Source organism: Kogia breviceps, chromosome 19, assembly GCF_026419965.1.
Source record: "Kogia breviceps isolate mKogBre1 chromosome 19, mKogBre1 haplotype 1, whole genome shotgun sequence".
Taxonomy (NCBI): domain Eukaryota; kingdom Metazoa; phylum Chordata; class Mammalia; order Artiodactyla; family Physeteridae; genus Kogia; species Kogia breviceps.
The window spans coordinates 7,973,182-7,992,178 of record NC_081328.1 but is presented as its reverse complement, the minus strand read 5'-3'; the positions used below and the strand labels follow the sequence as shown (position 1 = coordinate 7,992,178).

The 18,997-nt window shown below is 49.6% G+C and overlaps 2 protein-coding genes and 5 non-coding genes across 9 annotated transcripts; 4 read left to right on the top strand and 3 right to left on the bottom strand.

Annotated features, from left to right (window-relative positions):
* Nucleotides 1-965: 965 nt before the first annotated feature.
* On the bottom strand, nt 966-13,611 carry TMEM107 (transmembrane protein 107). Of its 3 annotated transcripts, none has more exons than XM_067021477.1 (6): nt 11,786-13,611; nt 3,441-3,715; nt 3,206-3,273; nt 3,003-3,103; nt 2,175-2,250; nt 966-1,927 (listed from the first exon to the last, which is right to left on the bottom strand). In XM_067021477.1, exons 2-6 carry the CDS (start codon nt 3,525-3,527, stop codon nt 1,858-1,860), a joined length of 402 nt encoding a protein of 133 aa, XP_066877578.1. In that variant the 5' UTR covers nt 3,528-3,715; nt 11,786-13,611; the 3' UTR covers nt 966-1,857. The 3 variants fall into 3 exon arrangements, with proteins under 3 accessions (XP_066877578.1, XP_066877577.1, XP_066877576.1); XM_067021476.1 differs by having other exon boundaries at nt 2,154-2,250; nt 11,786-13,608; XM_067021475.1 differs by having other exon boundaries at nt 2,154-2,250; nt 11,850-13,608.
* LOC131747210 (U8 small nucleolar RNA) lies at nt 971-1,107 on the bottom strand. Its single transcript, XR_009332834.1, has one exon. It is a non-coding gene; the product is annotated as a U8 small nucleolar RNA (small nucleolar RNA).
* Nucleotides 13,283-13,354, top strand: TRNAW-CCA (transfer RNA tryptophan (anticodon CCA)). Its single transcript has one exon. It is a non-coding gene; the product is annotated as a tRNA-Trp (tRNA).
* Nucleotides 13,612-13,777: 166 nt separating the features above from the next.
* On the top strand, nt 13,778-13,859 carry TRNAS-GCU (transfer RNA serine (anticodon GCU)). Its single transcript has one exon. It is a non-coding gene; the product is annotated as a tRNA-Ser (tRNA).
* Nucleotides 13,860-14,119: 260 nt separating this feature from the next.
* TRNAT-AGU (transfer RNA threonine (anticodon AGU)) lies at nt 14,120-14,193 on the top strand. Its single transcript has one exon. It is a non-coding gene; the product is annotated as a tRNA-Thr (tRNA).
* A 283-nt stretch (nt 14,194-14,476) lies between these two features.
* On the top strand, nt 14,477-14,550 carry TRNAI-AAU (transfer RNA isoleucine (anticodon AAU)). The gene has a single exon. It is a non-coding gene; the product is annotated as a tRNA-Ile (tRNA).
* A 673-nt stretch (nt 14,551-15,223) lies between these two features.
* Nucleotides 15,224-18,392, bottom strand: BORCS6 (BLOC-1 related complex subunit 6). Its single transcript, XM_059047513.2, has 2 exons — nt 17,919-18,392; nt 15,224-17,820 (listed from the first exon to the last, which is right to left on the bottom strand). Exon 2 carries the CDS (start codon nt 17,185-17,187, stop codon nt 15,937-15,939), a length of 1,251 nt encoding a protein of 416 aa, XP_058903496.2. The 5' UTR covers nt 17,188-17,820; nt 17,919-18,392; the 3' UTR covers nt 15,224-15,936.
* Nucleotides 18,393-18,997: the final 605 nt, after the last annotated feature.

Below are 18,997 nucleotides of genomic sequence, written 5' to 3'. Positions count from 1 at the left end.
CCCGTGTCCCCTGCATCGGCAGGTGGACTCTCAACCACTGCGCCACCAGGGAAGCCCAAGATTTTCTTTTAATTAATTAATTAATTTTTGATTGCGTTGGGTCTTCGTTGCGGTGCGCCAGCTTCTCATTGTCGTGGCTTCATGGCTTCACTTGTTGCGGAGCATAGGCTCTATGCATGTAGGCTTCAATAGTTGTGATTTGCAGGCTCCAGAGCTCAGGCTCAGTAGTTGTGGCGCACAGGCCTAGTTGCTCCTCGGCATGTTGGATCCTCCTGAGCCAGAGCTCGAACCCGTGACCTTGCAAAGGTCCACCTTTTTTTCCCTCGCGGACAACCTGCCCCCTTTCCTCTCTGCTCCAGCCACACTCTGGGACCTCACTCAAACAGCTCCTGAGAAGTAGCACTCCTGCCACCTTGGGCAAATTCATCACTCCTTCGCAGCACCTGGAAAACGCCTCTGCAGCTTTCATCACAATCTAGAATTAAACTACTCTGGTGGGAGTACCACAAACTTCTGACTCTTCCCGTGAGCCGCAATATCTGTGATGGCCGGGAATCAAACATTTACACTCTCAGTACCTACTAGAGCACACAATGGGTATCCAAAAACAAGCGCTGCCAGAAAAACAGAGAGAGCTAGGAAAAGATTATTTACGTATAGGAATCAGCTGCAGGGCACCACCAGAAAGCACCTCCTTGCAGTTGCAGGACTTCTCGCTTGTTTAAAACAGCTTGGACTATCTATCAACTGAAACATCCTTCCCAACGTCCAGCAAACCTCCTTAAAAACGTGACCCTACAAGCATTCACCCCATGCACAAACGGGGTAAAAACTCTCCTCGGGAGAACGAAGTACATAACATATCTTTAAAATTTTTACTTCGTAGCAAACACTCGCGTCTACACCGCTACTAACGACTGCCCAATACACACAGAAAACGAAACACTAAAAATAAAGATCGTCAGAAAGAATCAGAAAGGAGCAATCAGGATGTTGCGAAGCCTGATTACGCACAGCCGTTAATCACGAAATCATGCGAGCTCCAATCATCATATTCTATTCTGTTCTCCAAAAGGAGAAACAGGTAAGGATTATCCTACCTGACGATACAAAACGTTCTTGGGGATTCCGTACTCTGGGAAAAAGATTCCACTATGAGCGAGGGTGAGAACCCAACACGTTAGGCCGAGCAACCTAAAGCTATCTAGGTTCTTCCATTTCTGTTGCTACATTTATTTGCAGATGTTATAAAATATATTTTTGCATTTGGCGTCAAAAAGGCATAGGCTAATTCCTCCCAGAACGCTCCACTCATTTACGAGCTTGCTGTCCTACACGGCCCTCTCACTTTATTTACATATCCCCGCCCACTCCCTTCCGCCAGAAATCTACCGTAATAACCAAAATAAAAGCGACATCTAGTATCTTACAGTGCAAGGCTGTTCCGTTTCTATAGTAGATCGGCCACCCCAATTTTCTCCTGAAATTTTTATGTCTTGATCTTTCTTTCTTTCTTTCTTTCTTTTTTTTTTTGGCCACGCTGCGCGGCACGCGGGATCTTAGTTCCCCGACCAGGGATCGAACCCGCACCCCCTGCAGTGGAAGCGCGGAGTCCTAACCACTGTACCGCCAAGGAATTCCTGTAAGTCTTGATCTTACCCTAAAATATATATTTTTACGAAGAACTGTAAACAAATCTCATAACTCCAGATTCGAGAGACAATTACTCTAACACTGACATCCTCCACCAAATGCAGTTTTAGGGGGAGGGCTGAAGTCTATGGTTTCCTTCTTCCAGGAACGGTGAGTGGTCCCTCGCTTCTCCAGCCTTCATCCCTACTTCCAGTCACGAAGGTATCAGAAAGGTTTCTTTTTCAGCCCAAAGACGCTGACGAATAATGCTATTTCCGTGACGGCTGGGATGGCACTACGGAAGGTAGGTGATGGGTTCAGGGTCCCTTCCAATGAAAATTTCCAAATCCCCAAGCCAGCAATCCCACCCCCAAAGTGTAGGAGTGGGGGACCTCAAAAAGACCACGGGATGTTGAGTGGATCTGATATCTTATACATGGAGTAAAGGGCTGGGTAAGGGAAACCTTCAGATTTCAAGTAAACCGTCCTTCCCCATCCTCAAACATTGGGTGCTACCATACCTGCAGAAGACAAAAATGTACCAGTATGTGGTGCACTCCCAACGCTCAAATATGAAGAAGGATAGGGTCACAGATGCACTACAGTGAGCCCCAATGGCTTGGGAATGCACCAGAGTCAAGGAAAGCCTTTGGATCAATAGGTAGTGATGGGCCAGAAAAGGCCAGTGGTGGGACTGGTATCTGCACTCTGGTTCACCTCCTGGGGAGCAGAGCACCTCTTGCTCCCTTTACCACACTGCAAAGGCCAGAGCCAGCAGCCCTGACTTCTGAGTTTTAGGACTGCCATGTGAGTGGAGGCCAGAACTGATCCTGCACAGCTGGGGCCCCAAGCTACCGCCACCCCATATCTATCAGGTGAAGTACTAGGCTCCCCATCTACTCCAAGCACATGAGAATGCTCACAGTGACATTATACACCCTGCTAGAATCACTCTCCAGCACCCTGGTCCTCCCCATCCATTATCCCAGTGTCAAGAGCCTTCCCTGATCCATCTTCCTCAGTCTCTTCTGCGTTTCCTTAGTGCTTCATATCTTTACACATCCTATGACACAGTGCTTATCACACTGAATTACAGATGTCTGTCTGTATGTCTGCCTCTTCCTCAAGATAGAAAACTGTGTTTTACTCCCATTTTGAGATCTCCAGTGCCTGACACATAGCAGGAGCTTAACAAATGATCAAAGATTGTATGAAATCTTCTACTTTACCTAAGAAGATCTCTCAACTGGAGGGATTCTGTTTGCCTGCTAGGGCAAACACCACTGTGCCAGAAAGGCCTAGTTAGGTGGCTGAAGGGCGTTAAGATGGAAATGGGCCGTACAGGAAATGTGCACAAGTAGAAAGGATACAGATGAGGCTCTGGGTGCTGTTGAACATGGAAACTCCTGAGAAGAAACCGGCCAGCTCCACTGCAAAGAGGGCCAGGGTGACAGAGAGCGCTGCCACCAGCCTGCAGAAAGGAAGGGAGTTGGCTTAGGCCTTCTGGCCTTTTTCTAACACCCCTTCACTCCCACTACTGCTTAATTCTGACCACCCTGCCCCAAGTGCTCACTGCATGTCCTGCTTTTCATACTCCTCGGGGGTGAACTTGAGAGGCAGACAGGCCTGGATGTTGCTGTCCTGGGGAGCAGGGCAGAAAGAAAGAGAAGTTGAAAGAGGGTCGAGCGGCGGATGGCGGAGGAATGGGAGGACCCCACCGGGTAAGGCCCCGGGGGAAAAGGTGCGGTGGGGCTGGGACCACCCCAAGATGGGAAGGGGGGCGAGAGGAGGGGGACCAAGGGTCTTACCCGCGACCAAAATAAGGTGATGACGACCACCAAATGCGCCAGGAGCGTCAGAAAGCGAGAGGGCACGAGTCCCGAGATCCGACCCATGGCTCCCAGGGTAAGGGTTACCTCCTGGAGCAGAGGCCGTGGTCTCTGGGACTGGAAACTCAGGGAGGGCCACTCCTCAAGTCTCCCAGGATAGCCTACAAAAATTCGACGTACTGCGCCTTCCCGCTCGCGCTGGTGCCGCCCAGTTGCCTTGGTAACCGCATAAGCGGGGGCTACGACGGGAATCTCTGAAAATATCGCGAGAGCGGTAAATTATCGCGCCGCCGAGAACCCCCAGAGGATAGCGGGTACGGGTCCTCTGTACCTCATCCCGGCCGGGTGCGGACAGCCAGCCACCTCCCCGCGTGCAGCCGAGCTATCGGCACCTGAGAGTGTGCGGCGGTGGTGCGGTCCCGCACTGCCGACTCTGCCCGCGCAGCCTCGGCGAACGGAAACCTGCCCTGCCTAGCCCGGGACACTCCTTCCACCCCGGGTGCCCACGCCGGGAGACTCCCGGCTCCCAGCCCCCGCTGCGCTGCCCAGGACGACCTTCCGGATACCACTGTCACCGCCACCCCGGCCTTAGGGCATCGCCATGCCTGAGACCTGGACACTCTCTTTTCTTCCATCCTCCGCATCCGTTTAGCTTCCACCTGCCCTGGGCCGAACTTGGAGAGATGGATGCCCCCTACATTGTCCGGCTGTCGTTTATTCTCCCGGAGCCCCTGGTTGTCGGCGGACCTCATACCTGAACCTTCCTTGATTCTGGTTCCCCCCAGCCAACTCCCCAGACAACTTGCTCAGATTGGTGAGGGATTTGCAGAGTGCAGAAAATGGCCTGCTCTCCTGAACTACGGTGTGGATGAGAGGCGTGTTTAGGGAAGGGAGTGGACGAGAAAAGGGGGTGGAGCGGGGAGTGGAGGAAGAGAATGAAACCCTGGGAGGCAAGGATCGAGGGCGGAGATGCAGACTCTGCAACGATTTCCTTATCTCTTTGAGCTGTGGGCACGACTTAACCCAACTACAGTCCAAGCATCTCTCACTATCGCGACCTCACTGACCTTTGGGCCTCAAAGGGGATCCCTGCAGAACAGAAAGTTCTCGCCCGCATTCATTGCTCACAATCTAGTCACAACCTCGCAGGGGCCTCCCTACCCACTTACCAGATCATCTCTCTTCCTACTGTCAAGAATAATAATGGATAAACATCTATAGTAAGAATAGAATAGAGTTTTATTTGAACCAAACTAAGGACTAGCCCGGAAGCCCACTTCCCAGATGACTCCGAGAAACTGCCCCAGGGAGGCATGGTTTCTAGTACAGTTTTATATCTGGTCAGAACAAAGAACATTAAACAAGTAAGGGTTACATTTCTTCATGGTTTAAAAAAAAGAAAAAGAACAGACCTTGAGTACACAGCGAGTCAGTATGGTGTTAGCACCTGGGAAGGGAGTCTTATCATGAAAAGAGGACCAGCACTGGCATCCCAAGAGGGGCATTTAATCTTTATTTTTAACATGGACATTCTTTACTTTTGGTCAGTGTGCCCTTTTCTTCAATAATTAAAGCAGATGTACAATGTATGTTTGATAGGCCACAAACAGGCTGTTTTAGTTAGCATAAAATTCAAGTTAACTCATGTTTAAGCCAGAATGACTTCCCCATACCTCAATATGTGAACATTTCTTTTATCACTACTCTTCATCTCAGTGTTTCTAGGAGGGTCTAAACTACAAACCCTAGAGGCATTTTAAAATTTCTTCATTCATTCATTCATTCATTCAATAGATATACATTGACTAGCTATAAGTTCCAGGCACTGTGCTGGGCTCATGTTCTTGAGAAACAAGTCAGAAGTGTCTACCTTCCTGGGGTCAGAGAGATCGATGACAAACAGGCAAACAAATAATATATCTGCATGATAATAAGTGCTGTAAATAAAAATTTTTAAGGGAAATATTAAAATAATGTGATCAAGGAAAGTTTCTTTGAAAATGGGTCATTTGTTCTTAAACTATGTTTTAGGAAATGTGGTCAAAAATGAGAGGAAATGCTTTTCTCTCTTCCAGGTCCCCAATGTAATAAATGGATTTCCTTTTTTCTAAACCAGTGGGTGAAAAAATGAACAAGTCAAAGAGATAGTCAAAAGATGTTTTCTCAAGGTCATGAAAGACAAAGAGATGTGACAAAAATGGGCAAACGACAAGGTCCTGTCGTAAAGCATAGGGAACTATATCCAATATCCTGTGATAAACCATAATGGAAAAGAATATATATATATATCCATATATATATCCATATATATATCTGAATCACTTTGCTTTACAGCAGAAATTAACACAACATTGTGAAACAACTATACTTCAATAAAATAAAATAAAAAGACGTGACAAATTTGACATGAGAAATTTAATGTGTGATCCTAATGGATCCTGGATCAGGAAAAATTTTTTTTTTATTATAAAGGACATTAGTGGAACAACTGGCAAAATTTGAATAAGATCTCTAGCCTAGATAATAGTACTGTATCCGTGTTAATTTCCTGATTTTTTGATAATTCTACTGCCTTTATGGAAGAGAATGTCCTCGTTCAAACTTTTCTCTGGGAACAGAAAGCCCAGGACTTCAGAGCCACGCTCCCCCAGACAGTTTATCGAGTCTGACCATTCACAGGTGAAGGAAGCACTGTCCTAGAGTGAAAGTGAGGAAAGGCCATGACCCGCTTTTGCCAGATTCTCCAAGGGCCCTGGATCAAATAGAATGAACAGAAGGACTCAGCTGTATGAAGATCTGGGGAAAGAGCATTCCACGTGAGGCACAGCGAGTGCAAAGTTCCTTAGGTGGGAACAAGCCCAGTGTGTTTGCTGAACAGAAGGGAGCTAGTGTGTCTGCAGCCCATAATGGAAGGGGAAGAAGAGATCAGGGTGAGGTGGGATGGGTAGGCAAGGGACATGGCCTTGCAGCCATGTGGAGGGACAGACTCAGATTTGTATAACATACATAGATGACTTTGGTTGCAACATGGAGAATGGATTTTAAGATTTTTAAGTAGAAGGTCTGTGAAGAAGCCATGGTGTTATCCAGGAAGGATAGGATGAGATTGGACCAGAGTGGAGTCAAGGAGGTGGAGTGAAGTGGAAGGAATCTAGAGATCCTTAGAAGATAGTCTGAACATGGGGCTGTGGGTGGATGAGAAAAAAGGAGTGGTCAAGGATTACTGTTAGATTTGGGGCTCCAGCAGCTGGAAGTTTGGGGTATTCTGCTCATAATAGCCTTCCTGCCTAGGGGGCCTATAGATAGTAAGAACTGGGCAGTCACAGTTCACACTGTGAATTAGTAAACAGCAAGCATTTAGGTCTGTCCTGTCACTTTCCATGACCTTGGTTCAGGGAAGCCTGCTCTACAGTCTCACAAAAGCGAGTTTTGGAGCCACCCTGTGGCCATAGGAGGTATTGCTGGTGACCAGGTGTCCTTCCCCAGGGGGCCATCGTCCCAGGGCTGGAACTCACGTGTCCCAACATTTGAACTGGTCATAAAAGAATTTAGAAAAACATTTTTTAAATCACAGAAATATTCAAATATATGTAAAGATAAAGAAAAATAAAGAAAACCCCACTTGAAGCCTACCATTCTGCTTCAGCAATTACCAACACAAGACCAACCTTTTTTCAGCTATACTCTCCCTCCCAGTCCCACTGGGTTATTTTGAAGCAAATCCCAGACATCACGAAATAATTCTGTCCAGGAGGAAGAAATTTCCCCCCATCTCTCTTGAGTTCTTTTAGCTGATCTAATAATTACGTTGACACAAGACATTAACAGGAGGAAAAAAACCAATTTAATTCATACACAGGGAAGTCTCATAGAAATGGGACCACCGAAGTGACCAAAGCAGGCTGTTTATCTTTTTTTTTTTTTTTTTTTTTTTCTTGCGGTACGCGGGCCTCTCACTGCTGTGGCCTCTCCCGTTGCGGAGCACAGGCTCCGGACGCGCAGGCGCAGCGGCCACGGCTCACGGGCCCAGCCGCTCCGCGGCACGTGGGATCTTCCCGGACCGGGGCACGAACCCGTGTCCCCTGCATCGGCAGGCGGATTCTCAACCACTGCGCCACCGGGGAAGCCCTATATATCATTTTCTGACAAAGAAATATTATTTGTGAAGATTTAACAAAGGGGCTTGTGCTAGAGGTAGTTAATGAAGACATTTGTTATACAGCTTTCTTAGCCTTGAATTCCCTCATTCTGGTGATGAAATAAAATTTATATTTTAAGGCAGGACAAGAGAAACTAAACATAAAATTCTCTCTGTGTGTTTGTTTGGCCCTCCTCCCTCTCTCCCTAATGTGCAGTGTGTATCTGCATTACACATTAGCCAGAGCTCCTCAAAGACACAAGTGGCTGCTCAACTGTAAAGATCAATTTTCCCCCCTTTCTTCTGATGCTAGTAGTGTAACTTTTTTAAACTTCTTAAAAGAAGAGCATTCTTTCCCAACTCTGTAGGGCGTCATGGTGACTTGCCGGTCACTTTGTAAGTGCTTACCTGGATTATGTAACTTGGTGAACTTTATGTAATACATCAGTATGTCATTTTGATGTATGATCCCTTGTCTTGAAAATGTATATGACTGTGCCTTAGACTTTTAACAGGCAGTACATCATGCTTGCTTGTCTCTCTTTTTCTGGTTTTTAATCTGAGCAGTGGGTTCAGGTGTAGTCAGACTGAGGCAACCACCGTAAAGTTCCCCATCAGTTTTTCACCTACTGGTTTAATTAATCGTCACTGCCTAGCTCCATTATTTCAAGGGGGGGTTGCAAACTGGGGATGTCCTAATTCTATCATTCCTTCTGCATATGTCACCTGGGATTCTCCTGTAAATAAGAATGTGCCCTTATCGACTCATTGTTTACCATGAGATACAGGTCATACAGAAAAGGTTGGATAAATGTGTGCTTTTCACTCCATTATTTACCAGTTTTCAGAATAATGGTTCCCCAGTATCCTCCCAAAGTGACTCAGTAGTTGTTTTTCGTTGTGAGAGTTTAACATCTGTTGTGTGTTTCAGTGCATTGCAGTTGTTGTTTTTTCTGAGTCTCAGATTGTCTCCGTTTTGGATCAGTACTGTCCAACATAACTTTCCATGATGATGGAAATACTTCATATTGTCTCTGTCCAGTATGGTGGCCAGCTAGCTCCCTGTGGCTACTGAACACTTGAAATGTGGCTATTCGGACAAAGGGACTGAATTTTTAAAATTTAACTTGATTTGAATAGCCCCATATTGAATAACCAGCCTAGTGGCTACCATATGTAGCAACGCATCTCTGGACAGAATAATTTATTGGTTTCTAAAATTTGGAAACTGAAGGCTTCCCTGGTGGCACAGTGGTTAAGAATCTGTCTGCCAATGCAGGGGACACGGGTTCAAGCCCTGGTCCAGGAAGAGCCTACATGCCACGGAGCAACTAAGCCCGTGTGCCACAACTACTGAGCCCACGAGCCACAACTACTGAATCCTGCATGCCCAGGGCCTGTGCTCCACAACAAAGAGAAGCCACTGCAAGGAGAAGCCCGTGCAGCGCAATGAAGAGTAGCCCCGGCCCGCCGCGACTAGAGGAAGCCTGTGTGCAGCAACGAAGACCCAACACAGCCAAAAATAAATAAATACATTTTTTAACGATTAAAAAAAATAATACAGTTAGAAAAAAAAATTGGAAACTGATAGGATGAATGGAGATTTCAACATCAGAGAGTACTCTGGATAGCAACACTGGACTAACCATACCTTTCACTTGCTGCAGGAACTCTCTGAGCCTAGAGATTAAGTCCACGTTCCCATTCCCTGGTACCATATTCACTGACTCAACCTCCCCTCCTAGCAACAATTTCCACTTCACTCCATGCTCTTCAACTACCCAGACTCCTTCCTCGACAAGCCAGTCTCTTGCCCACTCTAGTACTTCTGCTAAAGTTATTCCTCACTGAGTTCACAAATGCTTATTAAATACACACCATATTCCTGGGTGCTAGGAATGCATATTCCCTACTCTTGAGTAACTTAGAGTGTAGTAAGGGAAACAACTGGGCAAAAAATTAAAAGGTGGCATTTTTTTTTTGCATGGGTTTTTGTGGGTTTTTTAAACATCTTTATTGGAATATAATTGCTTTACAATGGTGTGTTAGTTTCTGCTTTACAACAAAGTGAATCAGTTATACATATGCATATGTTCCTGTACCTCTTCCATCTTGCGTCTCCCTCCCTCCCACCCTCCCTACCCCTCTAGTTGGTCACAAACCACCAAGCTGATCTCCCTGTGCCATGCGGCTGCTTCCCACTAGCTATCCACCCTACGTTTGTTAGTGTATATATGTCCATGCCACTCTCTCACTTCGCCATAGTTTACCCTTCCCCCTCCCCATATCCTCAAGTCCATGCTCTAGTAGGTCTGTGTTTTATTCCCATCCCACCCCTAGTCTCTTCATGACATTTTTTTTCTTAGATTCCATATATATGTGTTAGCATACGGTATTTGTTTTTCTCCTTCTGACTTACTTCACTCTGTATGACAGACTCCAGGTCCATCCACCTCACTACAAATAACTCAGTTTCATTTCTATAAGGTGGCATTTCAAGTGTTACCTTGGAGGAGACACAGGAAGGACCTCCTTCCCCAGGTGGGGGAGGAATTGGGGAAGAGAGAGCTTCTCAGTTGAGTCTGGAGTGGTATGTAAGGGTCAGCCAGGTAAAGAAGGACTGAGAATATTGCCGAACTCAGGTTTGGCTAAAGCCAATACTTGAGAGACAAGTGTTGGCTGGAAAGGAAAGCTTGCTTTATTCAGGAGATCAGCAACCTGGGGGGAAGCCGGACTCATGTCCAAGAACCAACTCTGAAGATTCTGCTGGACCACGAAAGTGTTTAAAGGGAGATGGGGAAAGCTAATTGCAGGTAATCATTAGGGGAGGGGGTCGTAGTCTTTGTTATCTTCCACTGTGTTCAGACTTTCTAGGTAACAGGGCAGTGTTCCAGTAATATTGTGCTCAGCCTGAAGTTACCATCCTCCATCTGGGTGGGGGTCTTTGTTCCTTCAGATGAGCTCAAAGATATATTGTTATATACTTTCCTTGAGGAGGAACCAGGACCCTGCCCCATGCTGCTGCACTATTGTTTCTTGACTGCTTCTCCTTTGTTTCTACATTCCCTCCTTTCCTTGATTAGCAACTATTAGAATCTGCCCTTTTGGTACCCAGGGAAGGTCAGGGAGGTTGAATGAAGCCTATTTCCTGCTAATGGGGAAACAGGGCACAAGGAAAATTTGTGCCCAGGAGGGCCCCGCAGGGTCCTGCTCCATTTCAGGAAGACCATCAAGCAATACCAGGAACAGTGGCACAGAGACAGCTGTGACCAAGGTGAGTTTAGGCGACTGCAAATAAGGCAGCCGTGTTGTCACACGGGAGGGGAGGAGGCAGTGGCTGAAGAATCATGCAAGGATCAGAGAGTTATTATAACAACAACCATAATAATTGAGTGGTGATTACCAGCCATGTTCTAATAATTATCTACTATAATCTTTACTATTTTTATCTTTACTATTATAATCTTTACTGTTTTACAGGTAGGGACATTGAAATACAGAGAGGCTCAATAACAAGCTCAGGTTACACAACTAGTATTAGCAAAGCCTGCTTATGAACACTGGCAACCTGGTTCCTGGACCCACATGCTTAAGAAGCACTTGGCCTTGGGAGCGCAGCCAATAAATTAGGATTTGAACCCGAAGGTGATGGTGAAACAGGAGGGAAGGGGGCAGGGCACAACCGTTAAAAGAATGACACAGTCTGGGCTTCCCTGGTGGCGCAGTGGTTGAGAGTCCGCCTGCCGATGCAGGGGACGCGGGTTCGTGCCCCGGTCTGGGAAGATCCCACATACTGCGGAGCGGAATGGGCCCGTGAGCCGTGGCCACTGAGCCTGTGCATCCGGAGCCTGCGCTCCGCAAGGGGAGAGGCCACAAACATAGTCGTTGAGGATATGACATAAAATGGCTAGAACCAACTAGTTCCCGATGGCAGAAGATTCCACTTCCAGAAGACCTTGAGCCTCATTATAGGCTCATTGTAATACATTAGCATACGCTAAATAACACACCCACAGGCGCCATGACAGTTCCCAGGACAACCATAAAAGTACCAACAGTGGGCGCTGGCCCAATTCCTGGAAATCCCCGCCCTTCCCTAAATAGCTGGAATAATCCTCCCACTTGTTAGCCTATGAAATTACCCAGCCCATAAAAACCAACCACCCTATATTTTGGCAGCTCTTACCTTCTGAGATGGCCCACGTTCCGTTTATGGAGTGTGTATCTCTCTCAATAAATCTACTTCTTACCTATCACTTTGCTTCTTACTGAATTCCTTCTGTGCTGAGACAAAAAGAACCTGAGCTTCATAAGTCCAGAGAGGAAGTGTGCGGTTTCAGCTGGGAGACTGGGGGTTTTAGTCCCCTCCTAAGCCAGAGGTTGTGGATTTAAGTCCCATCTGAGGTGCGACTGGATTCCAGTCTCACCCAAGGTGCGGGGTTTCAGAAGTATGACAGGGTCAAGTGAAGTTGTCCAGCAGGCCTTAGACATCTGAATCCAGAGGCTGGAGTGCGATTCAGGAGTCCTCAGAACACAGGTGATGGCTGACTCCAGGGAAGGTGTAGTAGTATGAGGACACAAGACAAAACTCCTAGCAAAAAGGACAGAAAAAGAGACTGGGGGGCGGCGGGGTGAGAGGCTGGGGAAAGTCAGTAGACAGCAGTGTCCTGACAACCACGGGAGAAGTCTCTTAAAGATGTTGCCAAGTCAATTAAGGCCAGGCTCCTCAGCGGGCTTTGACTTGTCCCTGGTCCCTGATAACTTTCGGGATGGCCATTATGCAGAAAGTACAGGCATTTGGCTTGGAAGGAGTGAGACACAGCCTGACTTCTTTCACCATATTGGCCCCTTGAACGCCTCTTACCCTTCAAGAAGCAAATGGGGGGTCTCTGCAAGCTTCTGGTATCACTCTTCAGAAGTTCCCAGCTCTGGCTCACCTGAGGAGCTTCAAAAGATACCTACATTTATGGCGATGGAAATCAGAACAGTGGTTGCCTCTGGGAAGGGAGCGGCGGGGATCGATTGGGAAGGGACACGAAAGAAACTTCTAGGGTGAAGGAAAGGTCTTCTTTCTTTGTCAAAACTCAGCAAAATAAACACTTAAGATCTGTGCATTTCATTGTAGGTAAATGATTCCTCGGAATTGTCAAAATTGACAAAGTTATCGATGCCGGGGTTCTACCCTGGACCTTTAAATCAGAATCTCCAAATCTGGGGCCTGTGCTTGGCTATCTGGAAGGTTCCGCAGGCGACTGTACTGTGCAGCCCGGGAGGAGACCGCCGCTGGAGGAGCTAATCTCTTGATCCTACGCGCCCGGAGCTCTGGCACTGCTCCACCACATTCCGCCTGGTATCCGTCCTTCCACATGTTTCTGTGCCAGTCCGTCCCCGCTGGGCTGTGAGCTCTGGGTCCCCCAGGGAACCAGCTCTGGGCCGCCTGCTGGTCGGCAGGAGGCCGGGTTCGGGGTCGGAGGGACCGCTGAGCCGGGAGGACGCAAAGCACTGCCCTGCGGGGTGCGGCGGACTCTGCGGGTCCCACGATGCCGGAGTGAGAGCGCAGGCACCACGCCGCGGGATTTTAGAAGTTCCGGAAGGCCCTCGGCTCTTGCGCCTCGATAGTCGGGACCCGGCAGACTGACCGTCAAATGGTCATGAGAGGACGTGTCCAGCTTCGTGGCTGGTGGACCTCGTGGCGCAACGGTAGCGCGTCTGACTCCAGATCAGAAGGTTGCGTGTTCAAATCACGTCGGGGTCAGTTTTCCTCTTTCTAAAAAAAGTTCTGCTCACTTTTCTTCTCATTTTCAACTCGGTTGGGGCCCCATTGCGCAAGTCAGAAAAGAAGCACTTCGTAGGGGCCGGAAGGGGAGGGTCCCGGCTCGAAGTCTCTAGTAGCCCCGTCGGGGGAGCGCAATGATCTCGCGGTAGTTTTTGTGGTAGATCCGGGTACTGTAAATCTGGGCCGATAGCGGGTCTCCTGAGGACTGACGCACGCTCTGTACCGCTCAACCCAGAGGGTCTGGCGCAGGCGCAAGCTGGAAGGTCGCTCGGCAACCAGAGCCTTGCGAGTCGCTGGGCGGGATCTCTCGGGACGCACCTCCCTTCGCGACATAGTTGGGCTCACGCTTACTCTGAAAAGAGTCCAGACCCCAGAGAGGAGATCTGAAGGCGCTTTCTCGTGGACGAGGTGGCCGAGTGGTTAAGGCGATGGACTGCTAATCCATTGTGCTCTGCACGCGTGGGTTCGAATCCCATCCTCGTCGGTTTGTGGTTGCTACGACCTGCCTTCGAATTTTTTTTTTTTTTCTTTATGATCCAAGAATTTCTCTTCTTATCTTCGGTCGGCCAGGATTCAATTTATGTGTCGCCCCTTCACCCTCTCTCGGTTACAGCCGCGGATTTCGTCCCTTCTACGCTGTTTTCCAGTACGGCCAAAGGTTGGTGAGGAAGGCACCCTGGCATTCAGTCACCTGCCATAGAACTGACCTGGCCAGGGAAACGAGGTGAAAAAGCACTTAAGTCGGGCGCCGTGGCTTAGTTGGTTAAAGCGCCTGTCTAGTAAACAGGAGATCCTGGGTTCGAATCCCAGCGGTGCCTCCGAAGGTGTTAGGTTCCCTTTTTGCAAGGAAAGAGCTGTGGGCATGTGGCGCTTATATACATAATTTTCCACATCTCTTCGGGAATCTGCCAGTTGCTATCAGGCGGCCTTTCAGTGTTTTGGCTTGGATGTTGCTTCCCGAAACGATAAGTGATTCAGTTTTCGTATTCTGTTTTCCTGTCTCCCAAAACAATCTTACCCAGTTTTGAATTTTCCTAAAGACAAGACTGATCAGTAATTTGTATTTTACATAGATTCATTTTTTCGAGCCCATTGTCAGGTGGCCGGTTAGCTCAGTTGGTTAGAGCGTGGTGCTAATAACGCCAAGGTCGCGGGTTCGATCCCCGTACGGGCCAATAGCCTAACGTTTTTAAAAAACGTGTACTGCTAATTTCTTGTTGCTTCGGGAAGGCTTGTGGAGCATTCCTAATACCGGAACTTTTCACACCCCAAAGAGAAACGTGTTTAAATTCTTTCCAAGTCATAGTGTCTTGAGAGAGGAGAAAAGTTTAAGGAAACGATCTCTTTCTGTGATCTCTGTTTCCAAATCTCCTGACCATAACGGGGGGCTCCTGGAATTTACTATGTGACTGTAAACGGAAGGCTGCCCAGGATTGTAACAAAGACTGTTTCAGACCATACATATGGCACTGATCAGCAGAGTGTGAGAAATGGGGTCAAGGAAGGAGCTAGCAAGTGTTTCCAGTCTTTCTCCAGAGCCAAGATGTCCAGTTTGCCCAGGCCCTGCCTGTCCTCTTCAGGAACTGAGAAGACGACCCCTTCCCTTTCTCTTCTGGATCACCTTGCTTCTGATTCTGCTTTTACTGGGTCTCTGAGCCCGTATCTGTGTCTTACATTTCCCCTCCGTTCTGCTGTTCAGGAGCAGGAACCATATCCTTCCCCATGTGGCCTGGGACCCCCACCCCACTCGCAGCACTGGCCCCAAGAAAACTCCACGGAAAGACTGACCCTCATGCCCATACCTTTGGCTCATCAACCCCTTAACCCCACACAGACACAGTCTCAGCCTTAGCAGCAGCAGCACTTTAATTCCACAAAAACTCAGAAAGCCAAAACTGATTAGAACACTCCACAACAGGTGGGCTTCAAACCCAGCAACAGTTCCGTCTGAACCCTGAGAGCAGTGAGACACCTCCCAACTCACTCCCTCTACCATGCAATACATTCCTTCTAGCTCCACCCAGGTTATGGCTGGGGAAGTGGGAGGGCAGGGGGCCAGAGGGCAGAAGCAGGGGGTTATCCATCTGCCAAATATGCATCCTTGTCTGCATGATGTGTGGCCAAGGACCCCTCAAGCTCCCACAGCCCCTGGCACCTGAGATGTGACCACTGGAGGTCAGGGTGGCCACAGTGGGGCTGGAGCCTCCCCTCTTCTCCTTTCTTGAGAACATATGGCAGTCATATCTCCCAAGCCCAGACCTAAAGCTCTGGCTTCCCAGAGATGGTGCTCTAACTAGGGAAGAGAGTTGGGAGAACAAGGTAGCTGCAGACAGCCAACTGAATAGAAGCAGAGCATCATCCCCACCCACCAGGAGAGGCTTTAGAACTTCCTCCGTACACCTGCATAAGGCCCAGCTAGTGGTCGCGGGCCTGCTAAATGTATCTGGAAAAGCCTCCAATATACAGGCCTCCCCTCGGCGGGCAGGTCCCACCAGGCCTCCCTGAAGAGTCCTTAGGATCCTGCTGGACCCTGGCGTTGCCAGGCCTCTCCTGCCCTCCGGTCACTTGCACAGGGCCTCCAGCACCTCCAGGGTGCGTCGGATATCCCGGACTTGGCGCGCCAGTCCCTGAACTGGCTGCAGAGCCCTCTCCAGCTCCTCACAGCGCGCCAGCAGGGTGTACATGCCCTTGATGCTCATGTCCACAGCTTCGCCTAGGGAGTCCACGGCATCACGGTAGGTCTGGATGCAGCCCACGCTCAGCGCTGTCAGCTCCTGCACCGCACCACCCAGCCCGCGAAGCAGACGGTCCACCCTACCGCCCAGCTCCCGACTCAGCCTCTCCAGGTCCCGCAGGACGTCGGGGTCGATGGGAGGAATGGCTGGAGTGGGTGTGGGCGCCGAACAGGGCCGCGCAGGGGCAGGGGGCGGGGGTTGAGGGGCGCCGCTCAGGCGGATCTTGAGTTGCAGGTTGTTGGCGACAAAGTGGGTGAGGTCGCCATGGCGGCTCACCGTGCCCTCGAGCTCCAGGGGGCTGGATATAGTGGCGCGCCGCCCGCCGCCCGCGCCAGACTCTGCACCCCCTGCGGACCCGGCGCCGCCGCACGCCCCGCTCAACCCGTCCAGGCTGCGGCTGTCCTGAAGGCGGCTGGAGAAGGAACGGCCAGTCCTGCTGGCTGCCGCCGCCTCGTCGTCGTCTTCCTTCTCCTGCTCAACATCCAACCCACCGCCTCCAGGGCTCCCTCGACAGCAGACGCCCTCGGATGCAGGCCTGTCCTCAGGGTCCTTGCGCCGGGAGGACGCATACGGGTCGTTTTCGGGACCTGGCGCCCCCCGGTTGCTCCCTGCCCCAGAAGGCGTCCCTCCGCGGCCCGGCTCTTCCTCCGGAGCCTCCCATTCCGGCGGGTGGACGAAGCTGCAGCTCGAAGTCTTCGGGGACGCCCTGGGGAGGCGGCTCGCGCCCCCAACGTTCTCGGCTTCTTCCTCCTCGGACAACCGGAGGCCTGAGGGCGGCTCAGAGGCCGTTCGGCCCGGGCCGCCGCCGAAGATCGCGGCTTGCTGTTCCCCCAGAGGTAGAAGGCCCGCTTCGGGCTCAGGCCGCCCCCGGGGCGACTCCATACTGCAGTTGGGGGCAGGAGCCGAGGAATTGGTTAGCCCCGGCTCAGGAGGCGTTGGCGGCGCCTTTAAGGGGCGTTGTAGAGGCGCGCCGATTGGCCTCGGGCTCACAATTGTCAGGACGGGAAGAACACTCTGATTGGTGCCGGCAACCAGGAAGTCCCAGGAGAGGAGCTGCTGTTGAACGACTGAACGCATGTGAGAACCAACGGGGTGGAAAGAAGGAGGTGACAGCTGCGCTCGTCGCCCCGCCCTTTCAAAAAGTTGAGGGGGCGGATCTTAAAGGTGAAGTGGAGATCCTGAAATAACAGTCCTCTGGGGGCGGGGCTAGGGCTCTTTCCGCCCACAATTGTCACGCCCACAGTTGCTACTTAACAAACACTTGTATTGCGGACCAGAATTGGGGTTCCTAGGAGGTTTTGGGGAAGGAAATAGTATATCCTGTTTGGACCGTCGGGATTCAACCGCAACTAGTTGATCACGAAGGATGAAACCAGAATACTCGGCAGAACTTGAATGGTTCGTTCCATCATCCTCGGCTGAGCGACTCACAGTGGACAGCGAAGCGGGCTTATGGGCTTTCCTGTGTATTTGGCACTGTTCTCTGTCTCCTGACCCCTCCAGGACTGACTCTCTCTCCTCTTGGAGGATGGTGTGGGATTTTGCCACTACGTAAAATATCCCCTGGTACCATTCTGATCTCATCTCTTCCTTCTCTTCCCCTCACTGGTCCTGCTGTAGCCTCCCTGGCCTCCTCAGTTCCTGTGACAAGACAGACATGCTGCCCCCTCAGGGATTTACACTTGCTCTTGCAACTCCCCTCCCGCCCTCCTATTTTTTTTTTTTTTTTTTTTGTGTGTGTGTGTGTGCTAGGCGAGCCTCTCACTGTTGTGGCCTCTCCCGTTGCGGGGCACAGGCTCTGGACGCACAGGCTTAGCGGCCATGGCTCACGGGCCCAGCCGCTCCGTGGCATGTGGGATCTTCCCGGACCGGGGCACGAACCCGTGTCCCCTGCATCGGCAGGCGGATTCTCAACCACTGCGCCACCAGGGAAGCCCCCCTTCCCTTTTTTTGAGGCTGGGTCTACCAAGAAAAATTTTCACCTTGGATATTCCTCCTTCCCTTCCCTCCTTCAGGTCCTTATTCAAATGTTATCTTTTCAGTGAGGCCTCCCCTTACAGTCTGTTTAAAATTTCAACCACTTTCTCCAGCAATTCCCCATCTTCCTTCCCTACCTCTTCTCCGGAGCACTTATCACCATCTGACATACTATATATTTTGCTTACTTGCTCATATAAGTGCCATGAGGGTAAGACTTTCTGTCGGTTTTGTTCTCATTTGTAGCCCCACTGCTTAGAACACTACCTAGTGTATAGTAGGTGCTCAATAAATATTTATTAATTAAATGACCCTAAGCCATTAATTTCCCCTTTTTGGCTTGAACTCATTCAAGATGTGTTTCTGTCACTTGCATCCAGAGCCCTGACTAATACAGCATGAGACCAATGGTCTACTGTAAGCTTCTCCCCATCTCTTTGGGAATGACAACCCCCCTCCCCTTGTCTTCCTTTTACTCCTCAGCAAGCAGATGCTCTGTATTCAGCAGGTGACAGAAAACACAAGTTGAATCAACAAAAGCAAACAAACAAAAACAAGGGGAATTTACTGTCATACAATAATGGCCTTAAGGTGTCAGAGAAGCCTGCATTCAGTGCCCTAAGGCTGTCATGAAGGGCCCGGTTTCTTTCCGAGGGAGTAGATTTATCCCAAGTGGGCTTCCTCATGGTGGCAGTATGTCATTCTTGGCCGGCATCTCATGGCCATAACATACACACTGGATACTGACAGTGATCCTCCAGATTTGCAACCTTCCTGAGCTCAGAGGATTTTTTTGTTTCTTATTTATTCACTCCCCTGCCTCTAGAACAGTGCCTGGACTGTGGAAAGCACTCAATAACTATTGTCAAACGAATAAATCTAACCAAAATCTTGATAAAACTACATCAGA